The sequence below is a fragment of the Chrysemys picta genome, chromosome 2 (genome assembly GCF_011386835.1).
Source record: "Chrysemys picta bellii isolate R12L10 chromosome 2, ASM1138683v2, whole genome shotgun sequence".
NCBI lineage: Eukaryota > Metazoa > Chordata > Testudines > Emydidae > Chrysemys > Chrysemys picta.
In genome coordinates, this window is record NC_088792.1 from 515,078 (window position 1) to 532,319 (window position 17,242).

The following is a 17,242-nucleotide window of genomic DNA, read 5'->3' on the forward strand; positions in this document are numbered from 1 at the left end:
CTCTGATCTAGTCTGGCCATCCCTACGTTCCTCAGCCCTGCTGAGGCCTGGTCGCTACAGATGGAGACAACAGAGAATTTAGCAGTCGGGGAAGATTTTCACCAGGATAGCAAAGGGCTGCAACCCTGGGCCAGAACTTCCCCTGGCAAATGTCAAGGCCGACTCAAATGGGAGATGCTGGAGCTTCTCAACGCAATAGATATCAGAGCTTTTTAACTCATATGTTCCTGAACGTTTCTCAGAAAGCTTGGCCTGAGGCAGCCAGACACAGTCCCAGAATTAAGGCCAGAAGGCACTACCAGACCATCTCCTGTACATCGCAAGCCACTAAGCACGACCCAGCACACACCCACTACGCCAGCAACCACAACAGGTCAAAGTACTGCAGCCCTCAAGAGACTAACCTCCTGCGTGCCAACGCCGAGCACGGGAGAGACCAGGGGCACCAGCAATGGCAGGGGATGGAGGGAGTTCGCACTTGGGATGGGAAGTTCCAATCGCTACAGTCGGGCACATTTATAAGAAAATAGGATCTTACGCTGGCAGGAGTCTGGCAGCCTCTCCTCTGGGCCCTCCCAGGTCCGCCGCTGGTGTCAGAAACAAACATACACCCAGAGCAGCAGCTGGCATGGGAGCATGGTCCCTGCTCCCAGCTGCAGGGGAGAAAGCGAGGGCAGACATGCTGGGCTGGAAGGTCATTTCCATCGAAGGGTGGAGAGCTCAGGACTGGGGCTCCCCCAGGTACTACTGGCTGTCTGCGGATGCCCCAGCGGGATGACAGACTCTTCCTACCTTCTGCTGCTGTGCTGGGGCCGTCAGGGCGGGCTGTCCCTGTGCTCTTTTTCCTGCGGTGTTTCTTCCTGTTTGCATGAGGGGATGGAGGCGGCTCCAGCTTCGGGCTCGCAGCGTTGGACGTGTTTGGGCTGGAGCTGAGAGCATCTGCGGTGCCATTAGCTATGGAGAGAGACGGCGACGTTTAGAGACCCCAGCACCACCATGCTCAGACCTGCCTGACTCCCTCCCACAGAGACAGCCCAAGATACCCCACCCTGCCCCACAGAGACGCCCCGAACATCCCCGCCTGCTCCTGCCCCACAGAGACGCCCCGAACATCCCCGTCTGCTCCTGCCCCACAGAGACGCCCCGAACATCCCCGCCTGCTCCTGTGCCACACAGAGACGCCCCGAACATCCCCGTCTGCTCCTGCCCCACGGAGACGCCCCGAACATCCCCGCCTGCTCCTGTGCCACACAGAGACGCCCCGAACATCCCCGCCTGCTCCTGCCCCACAGAGACGCCCCGAACATCCCCGCCTGCTCCTGCCCCACAGAGACGCCCCGAACATCCCCGTCTGCTCCTGCCCCACGGAGACGCCCCGAACATCCCCGTCTGCTCCTGCCCCACGGAGACGCCCCGAACATCCCCGTCTGCTCCTGCCCCACACAGACGCCCCGAACATCCCTGCCTGCTCCTGCCCCACAGAGACGCCCCGAACATCCCCGCCTGCTCCTGCCCCACAGAGACGCCCCGAACATCCCCGCCTGCTCCTGCGCCACACAGACGCCCTGAACATCCCCGTCTGCTCCTGCCCCACAGACGCCCCGAACATCCCCGCCTGCTCCTGCCCCACAGAGACGCCCCGAACATCCCCGTCTGCTCCTGCCCCACACAGACGCCCCGAACATCCCCGCCTGCTCCTGCGCCACACAGACGCCCCGAACATCCCCGCCTGCTCCTGCCCCACAGAGACGCCCCGAACATCCCCGCCTGCTCCTGCCCCACAGAGACGCCCCGAACATCCCCGCCTGCTCCTGCCCCACAGAGACGCCCCGAACATCCCCGTCTGCTCCTGCCCCACAGAGACGCCCCGAACATCCCCGCCTGCTCCTGCCCCACAGAGACGCCCCGAACATCCCCGTCTGCTCCTGCCCCACAGAGACGCCCCGAACATCCCCGCCTGCTCCTGCGCCACAGAGACGCCCCGAACATCCCCGTCTGCTCCTGCGCCACAGAGACGCCCCGAACATCCCCGCCTGCTCCTGTGCCACAGAGACGCCCCGAACATCCCCGTCTGCTCCTGCCCCACAGAGACGCCCCGAACATCCCCGTCTGCTCCTGCGCCACAGAGACGCCCCGAACATCCCCGCCTGCTCCTGCCCCACAGAGACGCCCCGAACATCCCCGCCTGCTCCTGCGCCACAGAGACGCCCCGAACATCCCCGCCTGCTCCTGTGCCACACAGAGACGCCCCGAACATCCCCGTCTGCTCCTGCCCCACAGAGACGCCCCGAACATCCCCGCCTGCTCCTGCCCCACAGAGACGCCCCGAACATCCCCGTCTGCTCCTGCCCCACACAGACGCCCCGAACATCCCCGCCTGCTCCTGTGCCACACAGACGCCCCGAACATCCCCGCCTGCTCCTGTGCCACACAGACGCCCCGAACATCCCTGCCTGCTCCTGCCCCACACAGACGCCCCGAACATCCCCGCCTGCTCCTGCGCCACAGAGACGCCCCGAACATCCCTGCCTGCTCCTGCCCCACAGAGACGCCCTGAACATCCCCGTCTGCTCCTGCGCCACAGAGACGCCCCGAACATCCCCGTCTGCTCCTGCCCCACAGAGACGCCCCGAACATCCCCGCCTGCTCCTGTGCCACAGACGCCCCGAACATCCCTGCCTGCTCCTGCCCCACAGAGACGCCCTGAACATCCCCGTCTGCTCCTGCCCCACAGAGACGCCCTGAACATCCCTGCCTGCTGCTGTGCCACAGAGACGCCCCGAACATCCCCGCCTGCTCCTGCCCCACAGACGCCCCGAACATCCCCGCCTGCTCCTGCCCCACAGAGACGCCCCAAACATCCCCGCCTGCTCCTGCCCCACAGAGACGCCCCGAACATCCCCGTCTGCTCCTGCGCCACAGAGACGCCCCGAACATCCCCGTCTGCTCCTGCCCCACAGAGACGCCCCGAACATCCCTGCCTGCTCCTGCCCCACACAGACGCCTGAACATCCCCGCCTGCTCCTGCCCCACAGAGACGCCCCGAACATCCCTGCCTGCTCCTGTGCTACAGAGACGCCCCGAAAATCCCCGCCTGCTCCTGTGCCACAGAGACGCCCCGAACATCCCTGCCTGCTCCTGCCCCACAGAGATGCCCCGAACATCCCTGCCTGCTCCTGCCCCACAGACGCCCCGAACATCCCCGCCTGCTCCTGCCCCACAGAGACGCCCCGAACATCCCCGCCTGCTCCTGTGCCACAGAGACGCCCCGAACATCCCCGTCTGCTCCTGCCCCACAGAGACGCCCCGAACATCCCCGTCTGCTCCTGCCCCACAGAGACGCCCCGAACATCCCCGCCTGCTCCTGCCCCACAGAGACGCCCCAAACATCCCCGTCTGCTCCTGCCCCACAGAGACGCCCCGAACATCCCCGTCTGCTCCTGCGCCACAGAGACGCCCCGAACATCCCCGCCTGCTCCTGCGCCACAGACGCCCCGAACATCCCCGCCTGCTCCTGCCCCACAGACGCCCCGAACATCCCCGCCTGCTCCTGCCCCACAGAGACGGCCTAGACACCCCCAATTGCGCCACGCCCACCCATCAGAGATGTCCCAGCTGCCCCCACTCCCCAGACAGGCCCTGGGACGCCGCACCCTGCTCCATGAATCGGGCCCTGTCCCCAGAGGGAGGCGTGGTGGCTGTGGGAACACACACCTGCTGGGAGTCCCACCTAGGCCCTGCTCAGGTGCTCTGCCGCGGCTGGCAGCCATCACCAGGCCCAGCGCGGGACTCCTCCTCCAGAGGAGATGACTGGGCTGCCCCTCTCAGGAGCCCGAGTAGGATGGGCTCCATAGGCTGCTGATACGGAGCTGAAGAAGCCGTATCCCCGGTAGCAACGCACCAAATTTATCCTCAATCATACTGTTCCTTACAATTAATAGCAGAATTAGAAACAATCAGGGAGCTGCCTAATTACTGTCAATTAGAGCGCGCTAATCAAGCTCCGCTCACACACACACACGCTGCCGCTGCACTCACCATTAAATGTCAAATTTCATTAGAGACCAGCAACAAAATCAAAAGCCTGACATTCAATTTCAGCAGCGCACACAGCACAGGCTTCCAATCAGCATAAAAATGCAGACTCCGGGGAAGGCAGCGAGGTGCGAGCGCCTCGCTCCGCAGTTAACCCTCTCTGAAATACGCTCCTGCCTCCCCGAGGGCCAGGGGCTGGGCCTCTGCTCCGAGTCCCGGCCCAATGCCCCCGAGAACCTCCCTCTCTGCTGCTCTGACCCCCGCCCCCTTTGACCTCTGGGCACTGGGCTAGAACTCAGGGGATTCCAGTTCCACTCCCAACCCTGCTACTGACCCCCATGGGGACCTTGGCCAAGTCACTTCCTTTCTCTGGGCCTGTCCTCCCTGATTAGACTGGGAGCTCGGCCCAGCACAGTGTGCCCAGCGCTCTGCGGGACGGCCCCGATCCAAACAGAGCAGGACTGGCGGGATGGAGAAGGCTGGGACAGCCTCATGAGGTAGCAACCAGGGCCCTTTAACACTAGCCAGGATACAGCCCTGCAGAACACCCCCGCTCTGCCCCGGTCAAGGGACTGGGAGGGCCCCAGGCTCTGTCTACACTGCAGAGCCTGTGCTAGCAGGACCCCATGTCCGGACCCAGCGCACACCCACAAAAGCGTTTCCGTCAGCACAGCAGTAACAGCACTTCCCTGAATGATGTCAGCAATGCTAACAGATGCCCTCGTCCGTTGGGGTAGCTGTCAGTCAGGGGTCTGGCTTTCACACTCCCTGACCAGCGGAGCTACGCCAGCCTCCCTTTTACGGGTTGCTCAAGCCCTGGTATAACAACGTCTCTCTCTCTAGTGTCTCACGCTCCCCCGCAGTGGAGACGCACAGTAGCTGGGGGGTTCTGCCACCAATTATCCACAGGGAAAGAGTTCACAGAGTTGACAATTAAGGCAGCTGAGTCTAATAAACGGAATCAATTCCCCAAACCAACCACTCACACCAGGGCAGGGGCACCGTTTCTTGGCACTGGAAACGGCTGCTTTCCAGACACACGGAGGAGGTGCTGTGCTTGGCGCAGGCCCGAGACACGCCCAAGCTGGTTCAAGAATCCCTGGGCCTGGTCTACCCAGAATGCTGCACCAGTGTAACTAACGGTGCCACGTTAACCCAGTTAGCAAACGCAGCACTGCCGTGTGCAGGGGGACGGGACCTGGCAGGGCAGCCTGCCCCTGGTACCCAAGCGGAGACAAACAGGTCAGTCACTTCCCTCCCGCAGGACTTTGGCAGGTAGCTCCGCTCCTGGTGCCTTGCTGCTCAGTGTGTTCCAGCACCCACCCTCTTGCCCCATGGTCTCGCACAGCGCCTCCCCATAGGTAGCAGGTCCGGGGTAGGCATCTCCCCACAGCCGCCGTGGTGGAGGCAGATGCAAAGGAGTCTTTTAGCTACTTTGCAATGTCCTTAGCCTCCATAACTCTGTCCTCCCTGCAGTGACCGCGCCGATTCTCTTGCAGGCACCTTCCTTCGGATTCTCCCAGAGACCGAAAGCCCTGTGCATCCCTGCGCAGCGGAGCCCTGTGGCGCGTGCAGGGAGGGGGATAGGGCTGTGCGCCGGCTCTGCTCCTCAGCTCACCTGGACCCCTGGGGCTGGCTTCGTGGATTTGATCCCTGACAGGACCCTTCCCCCCACCCCTTTGCACAGCTGTGCCCAGTTGTGAGGCTGGTGCACAGATGGTGGGATGCAGGAAACTCGTAACAGTGACAATACCCCACTGCTCTCTGGCTCTGGGCAGGGGTCAGAGACTCTAGTGCCGGCCCAGAAAATTACCAGGAACGTGGAACTGACCTGCTAGGCTGAGGAGTCTGCCCCCTCCCCAGTCCGCCTTGCCTGTTCTTGTCTCCCCTTTGGCTGGGTTACAGAGTATGAGTGAGGTTCTGTCTGTCCCACCAGAACCCACTGGGTGGCCAGAGCAGTGGGGAGCTCCCTGCGGAAAAGACACGCACTCAGTAGCTCCTTCAGACACACAATTAGCTCTGGAGCCGAGATCTCCACCCCCTCCGTGTCACCGTGAATTGGCAGCGACTCGTTCCCTATTTGTATCAATCTCGGGGTTACTTTGCATGAAATGAGTGGATTGCTCAGGGTGGCAGCAAGCAGAGGCGGCTCCGTCATGTGGAACACGAGCAGAGAGGCCGCCACGCCCCTCTGGGAGCTCCTGGACCAGCGTGGGACACGAAGCGACCTGTCTCCCCGAGCAGCCCCTGCCAGCCTCTGCAAGTGGGCTGAAAACCCAGGCGTGAGCCAACAGGTAGCAAGCCTGAGAACCGGCAGGCAACCAGCAGCTTGCTGACCAGCTCTAACCTGTGCCCGGGCCCCATGAGCCCTGGCTTCGCAGGGGCACATACATCATCACAAAGGCACCTGGCTGGGGCGTGGGAGTGGATTCCACCCCAGCCCACCACCCAGCTCCGCGTGTGTGAATTCCAGCACTGCCTGATCACTGGCCTACTAAAGAGAGCACGAGTGTGCGAGGATGTGCACAGAGATGTTACAAAGGTGAGCGGCTCGCCCACACACGGGGTAGGAGCCCTGCATTATTGGGGTGGCCAGCACCCTCATGTCTGGGGGGACCCTGCGATATCAGGGTGCGTGGCTCCTCCATGGTCAGGGGGACCCCGAGGGGTCGGGGTGGGTGGCTCCTCCATGCCCAGGGAGACACCTGCAGTATCTGGGTATGCGGCTCCCCCATGGTCAGGGGGACCCAGAGGTATCGGGTTGGGCAGTTCCCCCATACCCGGGGAGACACCTGCGGTATCGGGGTGGGTGGCTCCCCCATTTCTTGGGGCTGGGGAGACACCTGCAGTATCAGGGTGGGCGGCTCCCCCATGGTCAGGGGGACCCAGAGGTATCGGGTTGGGCGGCTCCTCCATGCGCGAGGGGATCCTGCAAGCAAATGTCCAGGGGGACCCTCTGGCAAATGACGTGTAAAAATATAATTAGGAAGGCAAAAAAGAATTTGACGAACAACTAGCCAACGACTCAAAAAGTAATAGCAACAATTTTTTTAAGTACGTGAGAAGCAGGAAGCTGCTAAACAACCAGTGGGGCCACTGGACAATCGAGATGCTAAAGGAGCACTCAAGGACGATAAGGCCATTGCAGAGAAACTAAATGAATTCTTTGCATTGGTCTTCACAGCTGAGGATGTGAGGGAGATTCCCAAACCTGAGCCATTCTTTTTAGATGACAGATCTGAGGGACTGTCCCAGATTGAGGTGTCATTAGACGAGGTTTTGGAACAAATTGATAAACTAAACAGTAATAAGTCACAGGACCAGATGGTATTCACCCAAGAGTTCTGAAGGAACTCAAATGTGAAATTGCAGGACTACTAACTGTAGTCTGTAACCTATATTTTAAATCAGCTTCTGTACCAAATGACTGGAGGATAGCTAATGTGATGCCAATTTTTAAAAAGGGCTCCAGAGGTGATCCTGGCAATTACAGGCTGGTAAGCCTGACTTCAGTACCGGGCAAACTGGTTGAAACTATAGTGAAGAACAAAATTGTCAGACATATAGATTAACTTAATTTGTTGAGGAAGAGTCAACATGGTTTTTGTAAAGGTAAATCATGCCTCACCAATCTACTAGAATTCTTTGAAGGAGTCAACAAGCATGTGGACAAGGGGGATCCACTGGGTATAGTGTATTTAGATTTTCAGAAAGCCTTTGACAAGGTCCCTCACCAAAGGCTCTTAAGCAAAGTAAGCTGTCATGGGATAAGAGGGAAGGTTCTCTCATGGATTGGTAGCTGATTAAAAGATAGGAAACAAAGGGTAGAAATAAATGGTCAGTTTCAGAATGGAGAGAGGTAAATAGTGGTGTCCCCCAGGGGTCTGTACTGGGCCCAGTCCTATTCAACATATTCATAAATGATCTGGAAAAAGGGATAAACAGTGAGGTGGCAAAATTTTCAGTGGATACAAAACTACTCAAGATAGTTAAGTCCCAGGCTGACTGCGAAGATCTACAAAAGGATCTGACAAAATTGGGTGACTGGGCAACAAAATGGCAGATGAAATCCAGTGTTGATAAATGCAAAGTAATGAACATAGGAAAACATAATCCCAACTATACATATACAGTGATGGGGTCTAAATTAGCTGTTACCACTCAAGAAAGAGATCTTGGAGTCATTGTGGATAGTTCTCTGAAAACATCCACTCCATGTGCAGCAGCAGTCAAAAAAGTGAACAGAATGTTGGGAATCATTAGGAAAGGGAGAGATAATAAGACAGAAAATATCATATTGCCGCTATATAAATTGTGACGGAGCAGGGAGCAGGGCAGATTTGACCTGGGAATGTTGCAGGGGGGTTGCAGTGGGGATGTGGGACTTCCCTTGAAGGGAGCTACCTGAGCTGTAACCTGAGCCAGGAACGGGGGTGGGGAGAATTAACACCTTCTGCCCGGGAGACTGAACAAAGGAGAGGAGCAGCGGGAGGGGCTGGGAGTTTTTAGTTTCGGTTGGGGCTGGGTGGTGCAACGCAGGGAACCCCAAGCTGGGGTCTAAGCTCCCTGAACCTCCCAGAGGGACCTAATTGAGGGGGGTCTGGTCGTACCTACACGCTCTGCTTGAGACTGTGTTCCTGTCCTTGAATAAACCTTCTGCTTTACTGGCTGGCTGAGAGTCGCAGTGAATCTCGGGAAGAGGGGTGCAGGGCCCTAACTCCCCCACAATCCGCAACAACTGGTGGCAGCGGTGGGATCTACTGCACCCCGTGGACGGCGCTTCCTGCAGTAAGTGACTGGGGAGCAGTAAAACGAAGGGGGATTGACGGGGACCAGGCCTGCTGAAGAGTGGGAGAGAGACGGTTATTACCCCTGGGAGTGTGTGACCAGCGAGAAGGACTTTTGCAGTAACAGGGTCCCCCGGGGGGATCGCAGCGAGTGGTCCCAGGGGCGGAGGAGTCTGCAGCTCGACCCTGGCAGAGAGGCGGTGACCTCGAGAAGGGCTGGCACACTAAGGGTCCCCCTGGGAACTGTGGGGAGCTGTGAGCACACAGGCCGGTGAGTGGCCAGCAGGAAGATGTATGCCAAGCGGCTTAAGAGCGACCTGGTGGAGCTGTGCAAGCAGAGGCAGCTGCGCATTGGGAGGCTCACCAAAGAACAGCTCATTGCCCAGCTGGAGGCGGAAGATCGCGCGAATGAACTGATCCCTGTGTCTCAGGGAAGCAGCCTGGCAAATGCAGCGCAGGCACCAGTGTCTGTCCCAGCTGGGAGTGGTCAGCCGGCTGCTGAGGGCTTCCCGAGACCCCTCCTTCCTATGCCTAGGGGAAGGGTGGGGAGGAGCCCAGCAAATACCGAAGGCGCCGTGATCCCCCCGGCCAGCAGGGGGTCCCCCCGGCGAAGCCCGCCGGCCAGCAGAGGAGCCTCCCGGCGACGTTCGGCATCCGGGGAGCGGAATTGGCTGGAATGGGAGAAAGAGCTAAAACTGAGGGAGCTGGAGGATCGTGAACAACAGAGACAGCATGAAGAGAGACAGCGTCAGCATGAACGGGAGGAGAAAGAGAGACAGCATCAGCGTGAACGGGAGGAGAAAGAGAGACAGCATCAGCGTGAACGGGAGGAGAATGAGAGACAGAGACAGGAGAATGAGAGACAGAGACAGGAGAATGAGAGACAGCATCAGCGCGAACTGGAACTGGCGAGATTGAAGGGCAGCGAACCCCCGGCTGCGGTGAGTGAGGGGGGACCCAGGACTGCACGGGGCTTTGATAAGTGCATCATGGCCCCATACAAGGAGGGGGAGGACATGGATGACTTCCTGGAGGCCTTTGAGACGGCCTGCGAGCTGCACCGGGTGGATCCCGCGGACAGACTCCGGGTCCTTACCCCCTTACTGGACCCCAAATCCGTGGCATTGTACCGCCAACTGGGAGAGGCAGAGAAAGGGGACTACGAACTATTCAAAAGGGCCCTGCTACGAGAGTTTGGGCTGACTCCTGAGATGTACCGGGAAAGGTTCCGGGGTCAAGATAAAACCCCTGAGATCTCATATTTGCAACTAGCCGTCCGCATGGAAAGATACGCCAGCAAGTGGGCTGGTGGGGCCCAGACGAAGGAGGACCTGATTAAACTGCTGGTACTGGAGCAACTGTATGAGCGGTGCCCATCCGACCTGAGGCTGTGGTTGGTGGACAGAAAGCCAGAGAACCCGCGACACGCCGGGCAGCTGGCTGATGAGTTTGTAAAGAGCCGGTCAGGGGGTGGCAGGGAGGAGCCCCAAAGGAACAGGCCCGCCGCGATGCAGAGAGAGAGTCACCCTGGGACCTCCCAAAGGGGGAATATGGGGAATCCCCTCCCACGGGGAAGGCCCAGCATCAGGGACAACCGACCGGCTCGAGGGGACCCACGGGACCTGAGCTGCTATTACTGCGGCCGAAGAGGCCACGTTCGGGCCCAGTGCCCCAAGCTCAAGGACAGACTGAGCAGACCGAACCCGCACCGGGTTAACTTGGTAGAGGCCCAGACGGACGAGGGGCAGGCTTCCCACGCAAGAGGGGCTGGCAGCTTATCAACTGCTCAAGAGAGAGAAGGGCCCCCGGCCAGCTTCTCTGGGGGGCCAGATGCTCCGGATTCAAAGTTCTCCGTTTACAGGGTTGGCGCGGGGCTGTCCCTGCGGAGCGAGTGCCTTGTTCCCCTGGAGGTGGATGGGAAGAAAGTTTATGGATACTGGGACACGGGCGCAGAGGTGACACTGGCCCGGCCCGAGGTGGTGGCCCCAGATCGGGTGGTGCCCAACACCTTCCTGACCCTGACCGGGGTGGGCGGGACCCCATTCAAGGTTCCCGTAGCGAGGGTACACCTGAAATGGGGGGCCAAGGAGGGCCCCAAGGACGTGGGAGTGCACCACCATTTGCCCACTGAGGTGTTGATGGGGGGGGACCTAGAGGACTGGCCAAGCAGCCCCCAGACCGCCTTAGTCGTGACCCGTAGCCAGAGCCGGCGAGGGGCACTACGCCCTGACCTTGGGAAGGATGTCCCACCGGAGGCACCGAACCCTTCCCGGGTGGGGAGGGAACACCCAAGGACAGGCCGCGGGGAGGCTGGGGCTTCCGACCCAGCCGACGAGAGGGAGCAGGTCCCCATCCCTTCCTCAGCCGCCGAGTTCCAGGCCGAGTTGCAGAAGGACCCCTCCCTGCGGAAGCTAAGGGGCCTGGCTGACCTCAGTGTGGGACAGACCATGAGGAGAGGATGCAAGGAGAGGTTCCTGTGGGAGAAGGGGTTCCTCTACCGAGAGTGGGCTCCCCCGGGGGAAGTGGAGTCGTGGGGGATCAGGAGGCAGCTGGTGGTTCCCCAGAAGTTTCGCCACAAGCTACTGTACCTGGCCCATGACATCCCTCTCGCAGGGCACCAGGGGATCCGGCGCACCAGGCAGAGGCTGCTACAGAACTTTTACTGGCCCGGGGTCTTCACCAACGTCCGGCAGTACTGCCGATCCTGTGACCCCTGCCAGAGGGTGGGGAAGGCCCGGGACAAGGGGAAGGCAGCATTGAGACCTTTGCCCATCATAGAGGAGCCTTTCCAGAAGGTGGCCATGGACATAGTGGGACCTCTCAGCAAGACGACCCGGTCTGGGAAGAAATACATCCTGGTGGTGGTAGATTTCGCCACCCGCTACCCCGAGGCAGTGCCCTTATCGTCCATTGAAGCAGACACTGTGGCGGATGCGCTGCTGACCATTTTCAGCCGAGTGGGGTTCCCCAAGGAAGTCTTGACGGACCAAGGGTCCAACTTCATGTCGGCCCTACTCCGGTGCTTGTGGGAGAGATGTGGGGTCCGGCACAACTGGGCCTCAGCATATCACCCCCAATCCAACGGGCTGGTGGAGAGGTTCAATGGGACGCTAAAAATGATGCTGAAAACATTTATGAATCAGCACCCGCAGGACTGGGACAAGTACTTACCTCACCTGCTGTTTGCGTACAGGGAGGTACCCCAGGAGTCTACCGGGTTTTCGCCTTTCGAACTGCTATATGGAAGGCGGGTAAGGGGGCCCCTCGACCTGATGAGAGACGAATGGGAGGGGAAGGCCACTCCTGACGGAGAGTCGGTGGTGGAGTATGTCCTGACCTTCCGGGAACGACTTGCCGAGCTCATGGGCCTGGCCAGGGAGAATCTGGCCAGAGCCCAGAGGAAGCAGAAGGTCTGGTATGACCGCACAGCACGGGCCCGCGCCTTCGCCACTGGGGATCAGGTGATGGTCCTCATCCCCGTGAGGAAAAACAAACTCCAGGCCGCCTGGGAAGGGCCCTTCAAGGTTGTCAAGCAACTAAACGAGGTAAACTATGTGGTGGAGCTGTCGAACCGGGCACACCACCACCGGGTGTACCATGTGAATATGATGAAGCCATATTATGACAGGGGGAATATGGTGTTGGCCGTGTGTGGACAGTGGGAGGGGCAGGGAGATGACCCTTTAGTAGATCTATTCCCTGGGACAAGAGTTGGCTTCCCCCTGGAAGCAATTCCCCTCTCTGATCGGCTAACCCCTGCCCAGCGAGCTGAGATCGGAGGGGTGCTGCATCTGTACCAGCAGCTGTTTTCCAACCAGCCTGGACGCACTAATCTGACTGTCCACCGGGTGCAGACAGGATCGCACCCACCTATAAAATGCTCCCCCTTCCGAGCCACAGGGAAAACTGCTCAGGACCTGGAAAGAGAGGTCAATGACATGCTGGCTTTGGGGGTGATCCAGCCGTCTTCCAGCCCTTGGGCCTCGCCGGTGGTGCTGGTCCCCAAAAAGGACGGGTCGATCCGGTTCTGTGTGGACTATCGGAAGCTCAATGCCATCACTGTAGCCGATGCCTACCCCATGCCCAGGCCGGACGAGCTCCTAGACAAGCTGGGAGGTGCTCGGTACCTTACCACCATGGATCTTACAAAGGGCTATTGGCAAGTGCCGCTGGATGCAGATGCCAGGCTGAAATCGGCCTTTGTCACCCCTCTGGGGCTCTATGAGTTCCTGACCCTGCCCTTCGGCCTCAAGGGAGCGCCGGCCACCTTCCAGCGCCTGGTGGATCAGCTACTGAGGGGGATGGAGAGTTTTGCCGTGGCGTATATCGATGACATCTGTGTCTTTAGCCAGACCTGGGAGGACCACATATCCCAGGTTAGACAAGTGCTGGACCGACTCCAGAAGGCTGGGCTGACCGTAAAACCGGAGAAGTGCAAGGTGGGGATGGCTGAGGTATCCTACCTAGGCCACCGGGTGGGAAGCGGCTGCCTAAAGCCGGAACCAGCCAAAGTGGAGGTGATCAGAGACTGGCCCGCTCCTCAAACCAAAAAGCAGGTCCAAGCCTTTATTGGGATGGCAGGGTACTATCGGAGGTTCGTGCCCCACTTTAGCGCCATAGCCGCCCCCATCACTGAGCTGTGCAAGAAGGGGAAGCCAGACAAAGTGGTCTGGACCGAGGAGTGCCAGGAGGCTCTCCGGGCGCTGAAGGAGGCTCTGGTCAGTGGCCCAGTTCTGGCAAACCCAGACTTTGACAAGCCCTTTATGGTGTTCACCGACGCCTCAGACACAGGACTGGGGGCGGTGTTAATGCAGGAGGATGAAAAGGGGGAGAGACACCCCATCGTGTACCTGAGCAAGAAGTTACTACCCCGGGAGCAGAACTACGCGGCCATCGAGAAGGAATGCCTGGCCATGGTGTGGGCCCTCAAGAAACTAGAGCCATATCTCCTTGGGCGTCACTTCACCGTGCACACCGACCACTCTCCCCTGACCTGGCTGCACCAGATGAAAGGAGCCAACGCCAAGCTCCTGAGATGGAGCCTGCTCCTGCAGGATTATGACATGGACGTGGTCCATGTGAAGGGACGTGACAACCTGATAGCGGACGCGTTGTCCCGGAGAGGGAGCCCTGAACTTCCCCAGGTCACTGGTCAGAGTGACCCCGCTCAGTTCAGTCTCGAAGGGGGGAGAGATGTGACGGAGCAGGGAGCAGGGCAGATTTGACCTGGGAATGTTGCAGGGGGGTTGCAGTGGGGATGTGGGACTTCCCTTGAAGGGAGCTACCTGAGCTGTAACCTGAGCCAGGAACGGGGGTGGGGAGAATTAACACCTTCTGCCCGGGAGACTGAACAAAGGAGAGGAGCAGCGGGAGGGGCTGGGAGTTTTTAGTTTCGGTTGGGGCTGGGTGGTGCAACGCAGGGAACCCCAAGCTGGGGTCTAAGCTCCCTGAACCTCCCAGAGGGACCTAATTGAGGGGGGTCTGGTCGTACCTACACGCTCTGCTTGAGACTGTGTTCCTGTCCTTGAATAAACCTTCTGCTTTACTGGCTGGCTGAGAGTCGCAGTGAATCTCGGGAAGAGGGGTGCAGGGCCCTAACTCCCCCACAATCCGCAACATAAATCCATGGTGCGCCCACATCTTAAATACTGTGCGCAGATGTGGTTGCCCCATCTCAAAAAATATATGTTGGAATTGGAAAAGGTTCAGAAAAGGGCAACAAAAATTATTAGAGGTGTGGAGCGTTTGCCATATGAAGAGAGATTAATAAGACTGGGACTTTTCAGCTTGGAAAAGAGACGACTAAGGGGGGATATGATAGAGGTCTATAAAATCATGACTAGTGTGGAGAAAGTTAATAAGGAAGTGTTATTTACTCCTTCTCATAACACAAGAACTAGGGGTCACCCATTGAAATTAATAGGCAGCAGGTTTAAAACAAACTAAAGGAAGTATTTATTCACACAACACACAGTCAACCTATGGAACTCTTTGCCAGAGGATGTTGTGAAGGCCAAAACTATAACAGGATTCAAAAAAGAACTAGATAAGTTCACGGAGGATAGGTCCATCAATGGCTATTAGCCAGGCTGGGCAGGGATGGTGTCTCTAGCCTCTGTTTGCCAGAAGCTGGGAATGAGAGACCGGGGATGGATCACTCGATGATTACCTGTTCTGTTCATTCCCTCTGGGCATTGGAAGACAGGATACTGGGCTAGATGGACCTTTGGCCTGACCCAGTATGGCCGTTCTTGTTCTTACTGGGGCAAGCATGGGGAGACCCCTGCAGTATCGGGGTGGGTGGCTTCCCCATGTTGGGGAGACACCTGCTGTATCGAGAGGTCAGGTCCCCTATGCCCAGGGGGACCCTGTGGTAGCGGGGGTAGTGGCTCCCTGTGCCCGGGGAGTCACCTGCAGTATTGGGGCGGGCTGCTCCCCCATATTTCGGGGGGACCCTGTGGTATTGGGGTGAGTGGCTCCCTCATGTCTGGGGGGGACTCTGCGGTATCAGGGTGCGTAGCACCCCCATGTATGGGGGACCCTGCAGTATTGGGATGAGCAGCGCCCCCATGTACGGGGGGCCCTGCGGTATTGGAGTGAGCGGCACCCCCATGTACGGGGGGACCCTGCGGTATTGGGTTGGGCGGCGCCCCCATGTATGGGGTGTGACGAAGTGGGACTGTTCTTAATGTTTCCTCTGAATACTGTAAGAGTGCCTCAGTTTCCCCTATGCATTTCTTAACTCTCTAGGTGGGGGGATAAGGGGGTGAGATTGTTGCAGAGCAAAGGGCCAGTGTGCATAAATGGCCGACACTTTGTATCCTGGCAACTAATGGCCAGGCCCTTCCCCCCTGCAAGGTGATGCTAAAGGTGTGGGAGAACAAAGAGATCAGGTGACCTCCTGGCCTGGGAAAGAGACAAAGGCCAGAGGAGGAGGGGCTGGAGGGGGTTTCAGTTTGGAGCTGGCTGGGGACGGGGAGTGAGGGTAGACGGGGGTGTCTGGCTCGCTGCCCCCCAGAATGGACCCGGCCGAGGGGTCCTGTTCTCTGGACCTACAAGCTCTGTGTTAGACCGTGTTCCTGTCATCTAATAAAGCTGTTTCAGTGGCTGGCTGAGAGTCACGTCTGACTGCGGAGCTGGGGTGCAGGACCCTCTGGCTTCCCCAGGACCCCGCCTGGGCGGACTCGCTGTGGGAAGCGCACGGAGGGGCATATGCTGAATGCTCCAAGGTCAGACCCAGGAGGTGAAGCCGTGTGAGCTCCTTGCCCTGGAGACAGTCTGCTCCGAGGAAGAGGAGGCTCCCCAAAGTCCTGACTGGCTTCATAGGGAGCAGTTCCAGAGCATCGCCTGGGGCCTCCGTGACATGGGGGGACACCTGCGGTACTGGGGTGGGCGGCTCCCCCATGTACAGGGGGGACCCTGTGGTATCGGAGTGGGCAGCTCCCCCATATTCAGGGTGACCTTGCGGTAACAGGGTGGGTGGCTCCCCCAGGTACAGGGGGGACTCTGCAGTATCGGGGTGGGCGGCTACCCCATGTTGGGGAGACACCTGAAGTATCGAGGGGTTGGGTCCCCTATGCCCGCAGGAACCCTGTGATATTGGGGGGAGCGGCTCCCCCAGGTACGGGGGGACCCTGCGGTATTGGGGTGGGCGGCTCCCTGTGGTCGGCGAGACACTGCAGTTTCAGGCTGGGCTGCTCCCCCATGTCTGGGGGACCCTGTGGTATCGGGGAACAGCTCCCCTATGTCCAGGTGGGACCCTGTGGTATCAGGGGGCAGCTCTCCCATGTCCAGAAGGACCCTGCGGTATCGGGGAACAGCTCCCCTATGTCCAGAAGGACCCTGCGGTATCGGGGGCAGCTCTCCCATGTCCAGAAGGACCCTGCGGTATCGGGGGCAGCTCTCCCATGTCCAGAAGGACCCTATGGTATCAGGGGGCAGCTCTCCCATGTCCAGGTGGGACCCTGCGGTATCAGGGGCAGCTCTCCCATGTCCAGAAGGACCCTGTGGTATCAGGGGGCAGCTCTCCCATGTCCAGAAGGACCCTGTGGTATCAGGGGGCAGCTCTCCCATGTCCAGGTGGGACCCTGCGGTATCAGGGGGCAGCTCTCCCATGTCCAGAAGGACCCTGTGGTATCAGGGGGCAGCTCTCCCATGTCCAGAAGGACCCTGCGGTATCGGGGAACAGCTCCCCTATGTCCAGAAGGACCCTATGGTATCAGGGGGCAGCTCTCCCATGTCCAGGTGGGACCCTGCGGTATCGGGGGCAGCTCTCCCATGTCCAGAAGGACCCTGTGGTATCAGGGGGCAGCTCTCCCATGTCCAGAAGGACCCTGTGGTATCAGGGGGCAGCTCTCCCATGTCCAGAAGGACCCTGCGGTATCGGGGGCAGCTCTCCCATGTCCAGAAGGACCCTGCGG

The 17,242-nt window shown here is 59.3% G+C and overlaps 1 protein-coding gene across 3 annotated transcripts in view; it reads right to left on the bottom strand.

Moving 5' to 3' along the window:
• Positions 1–17,242, bottom strand: part of AGAP3 (ArfGAP with GTPase domain, ankyrin repeat and PH domain 3) — a 222,994-nt gene that overhangs the window by 20,290 nt on the left and 185,462 nt on the right. For all 3 annotated transcript variants that reach the window (XM_065586493.1, XM_065586492.1, XM_065586491.1), the window contains one exon: positions 793–954. In XM_065586493.1, the coding sequence (XP_065442565.1) occupies positions 793–954 (162 nt within the window). The remainder of the gene's footprint in view (positions 1–792; positions 955–17,242) is intronic.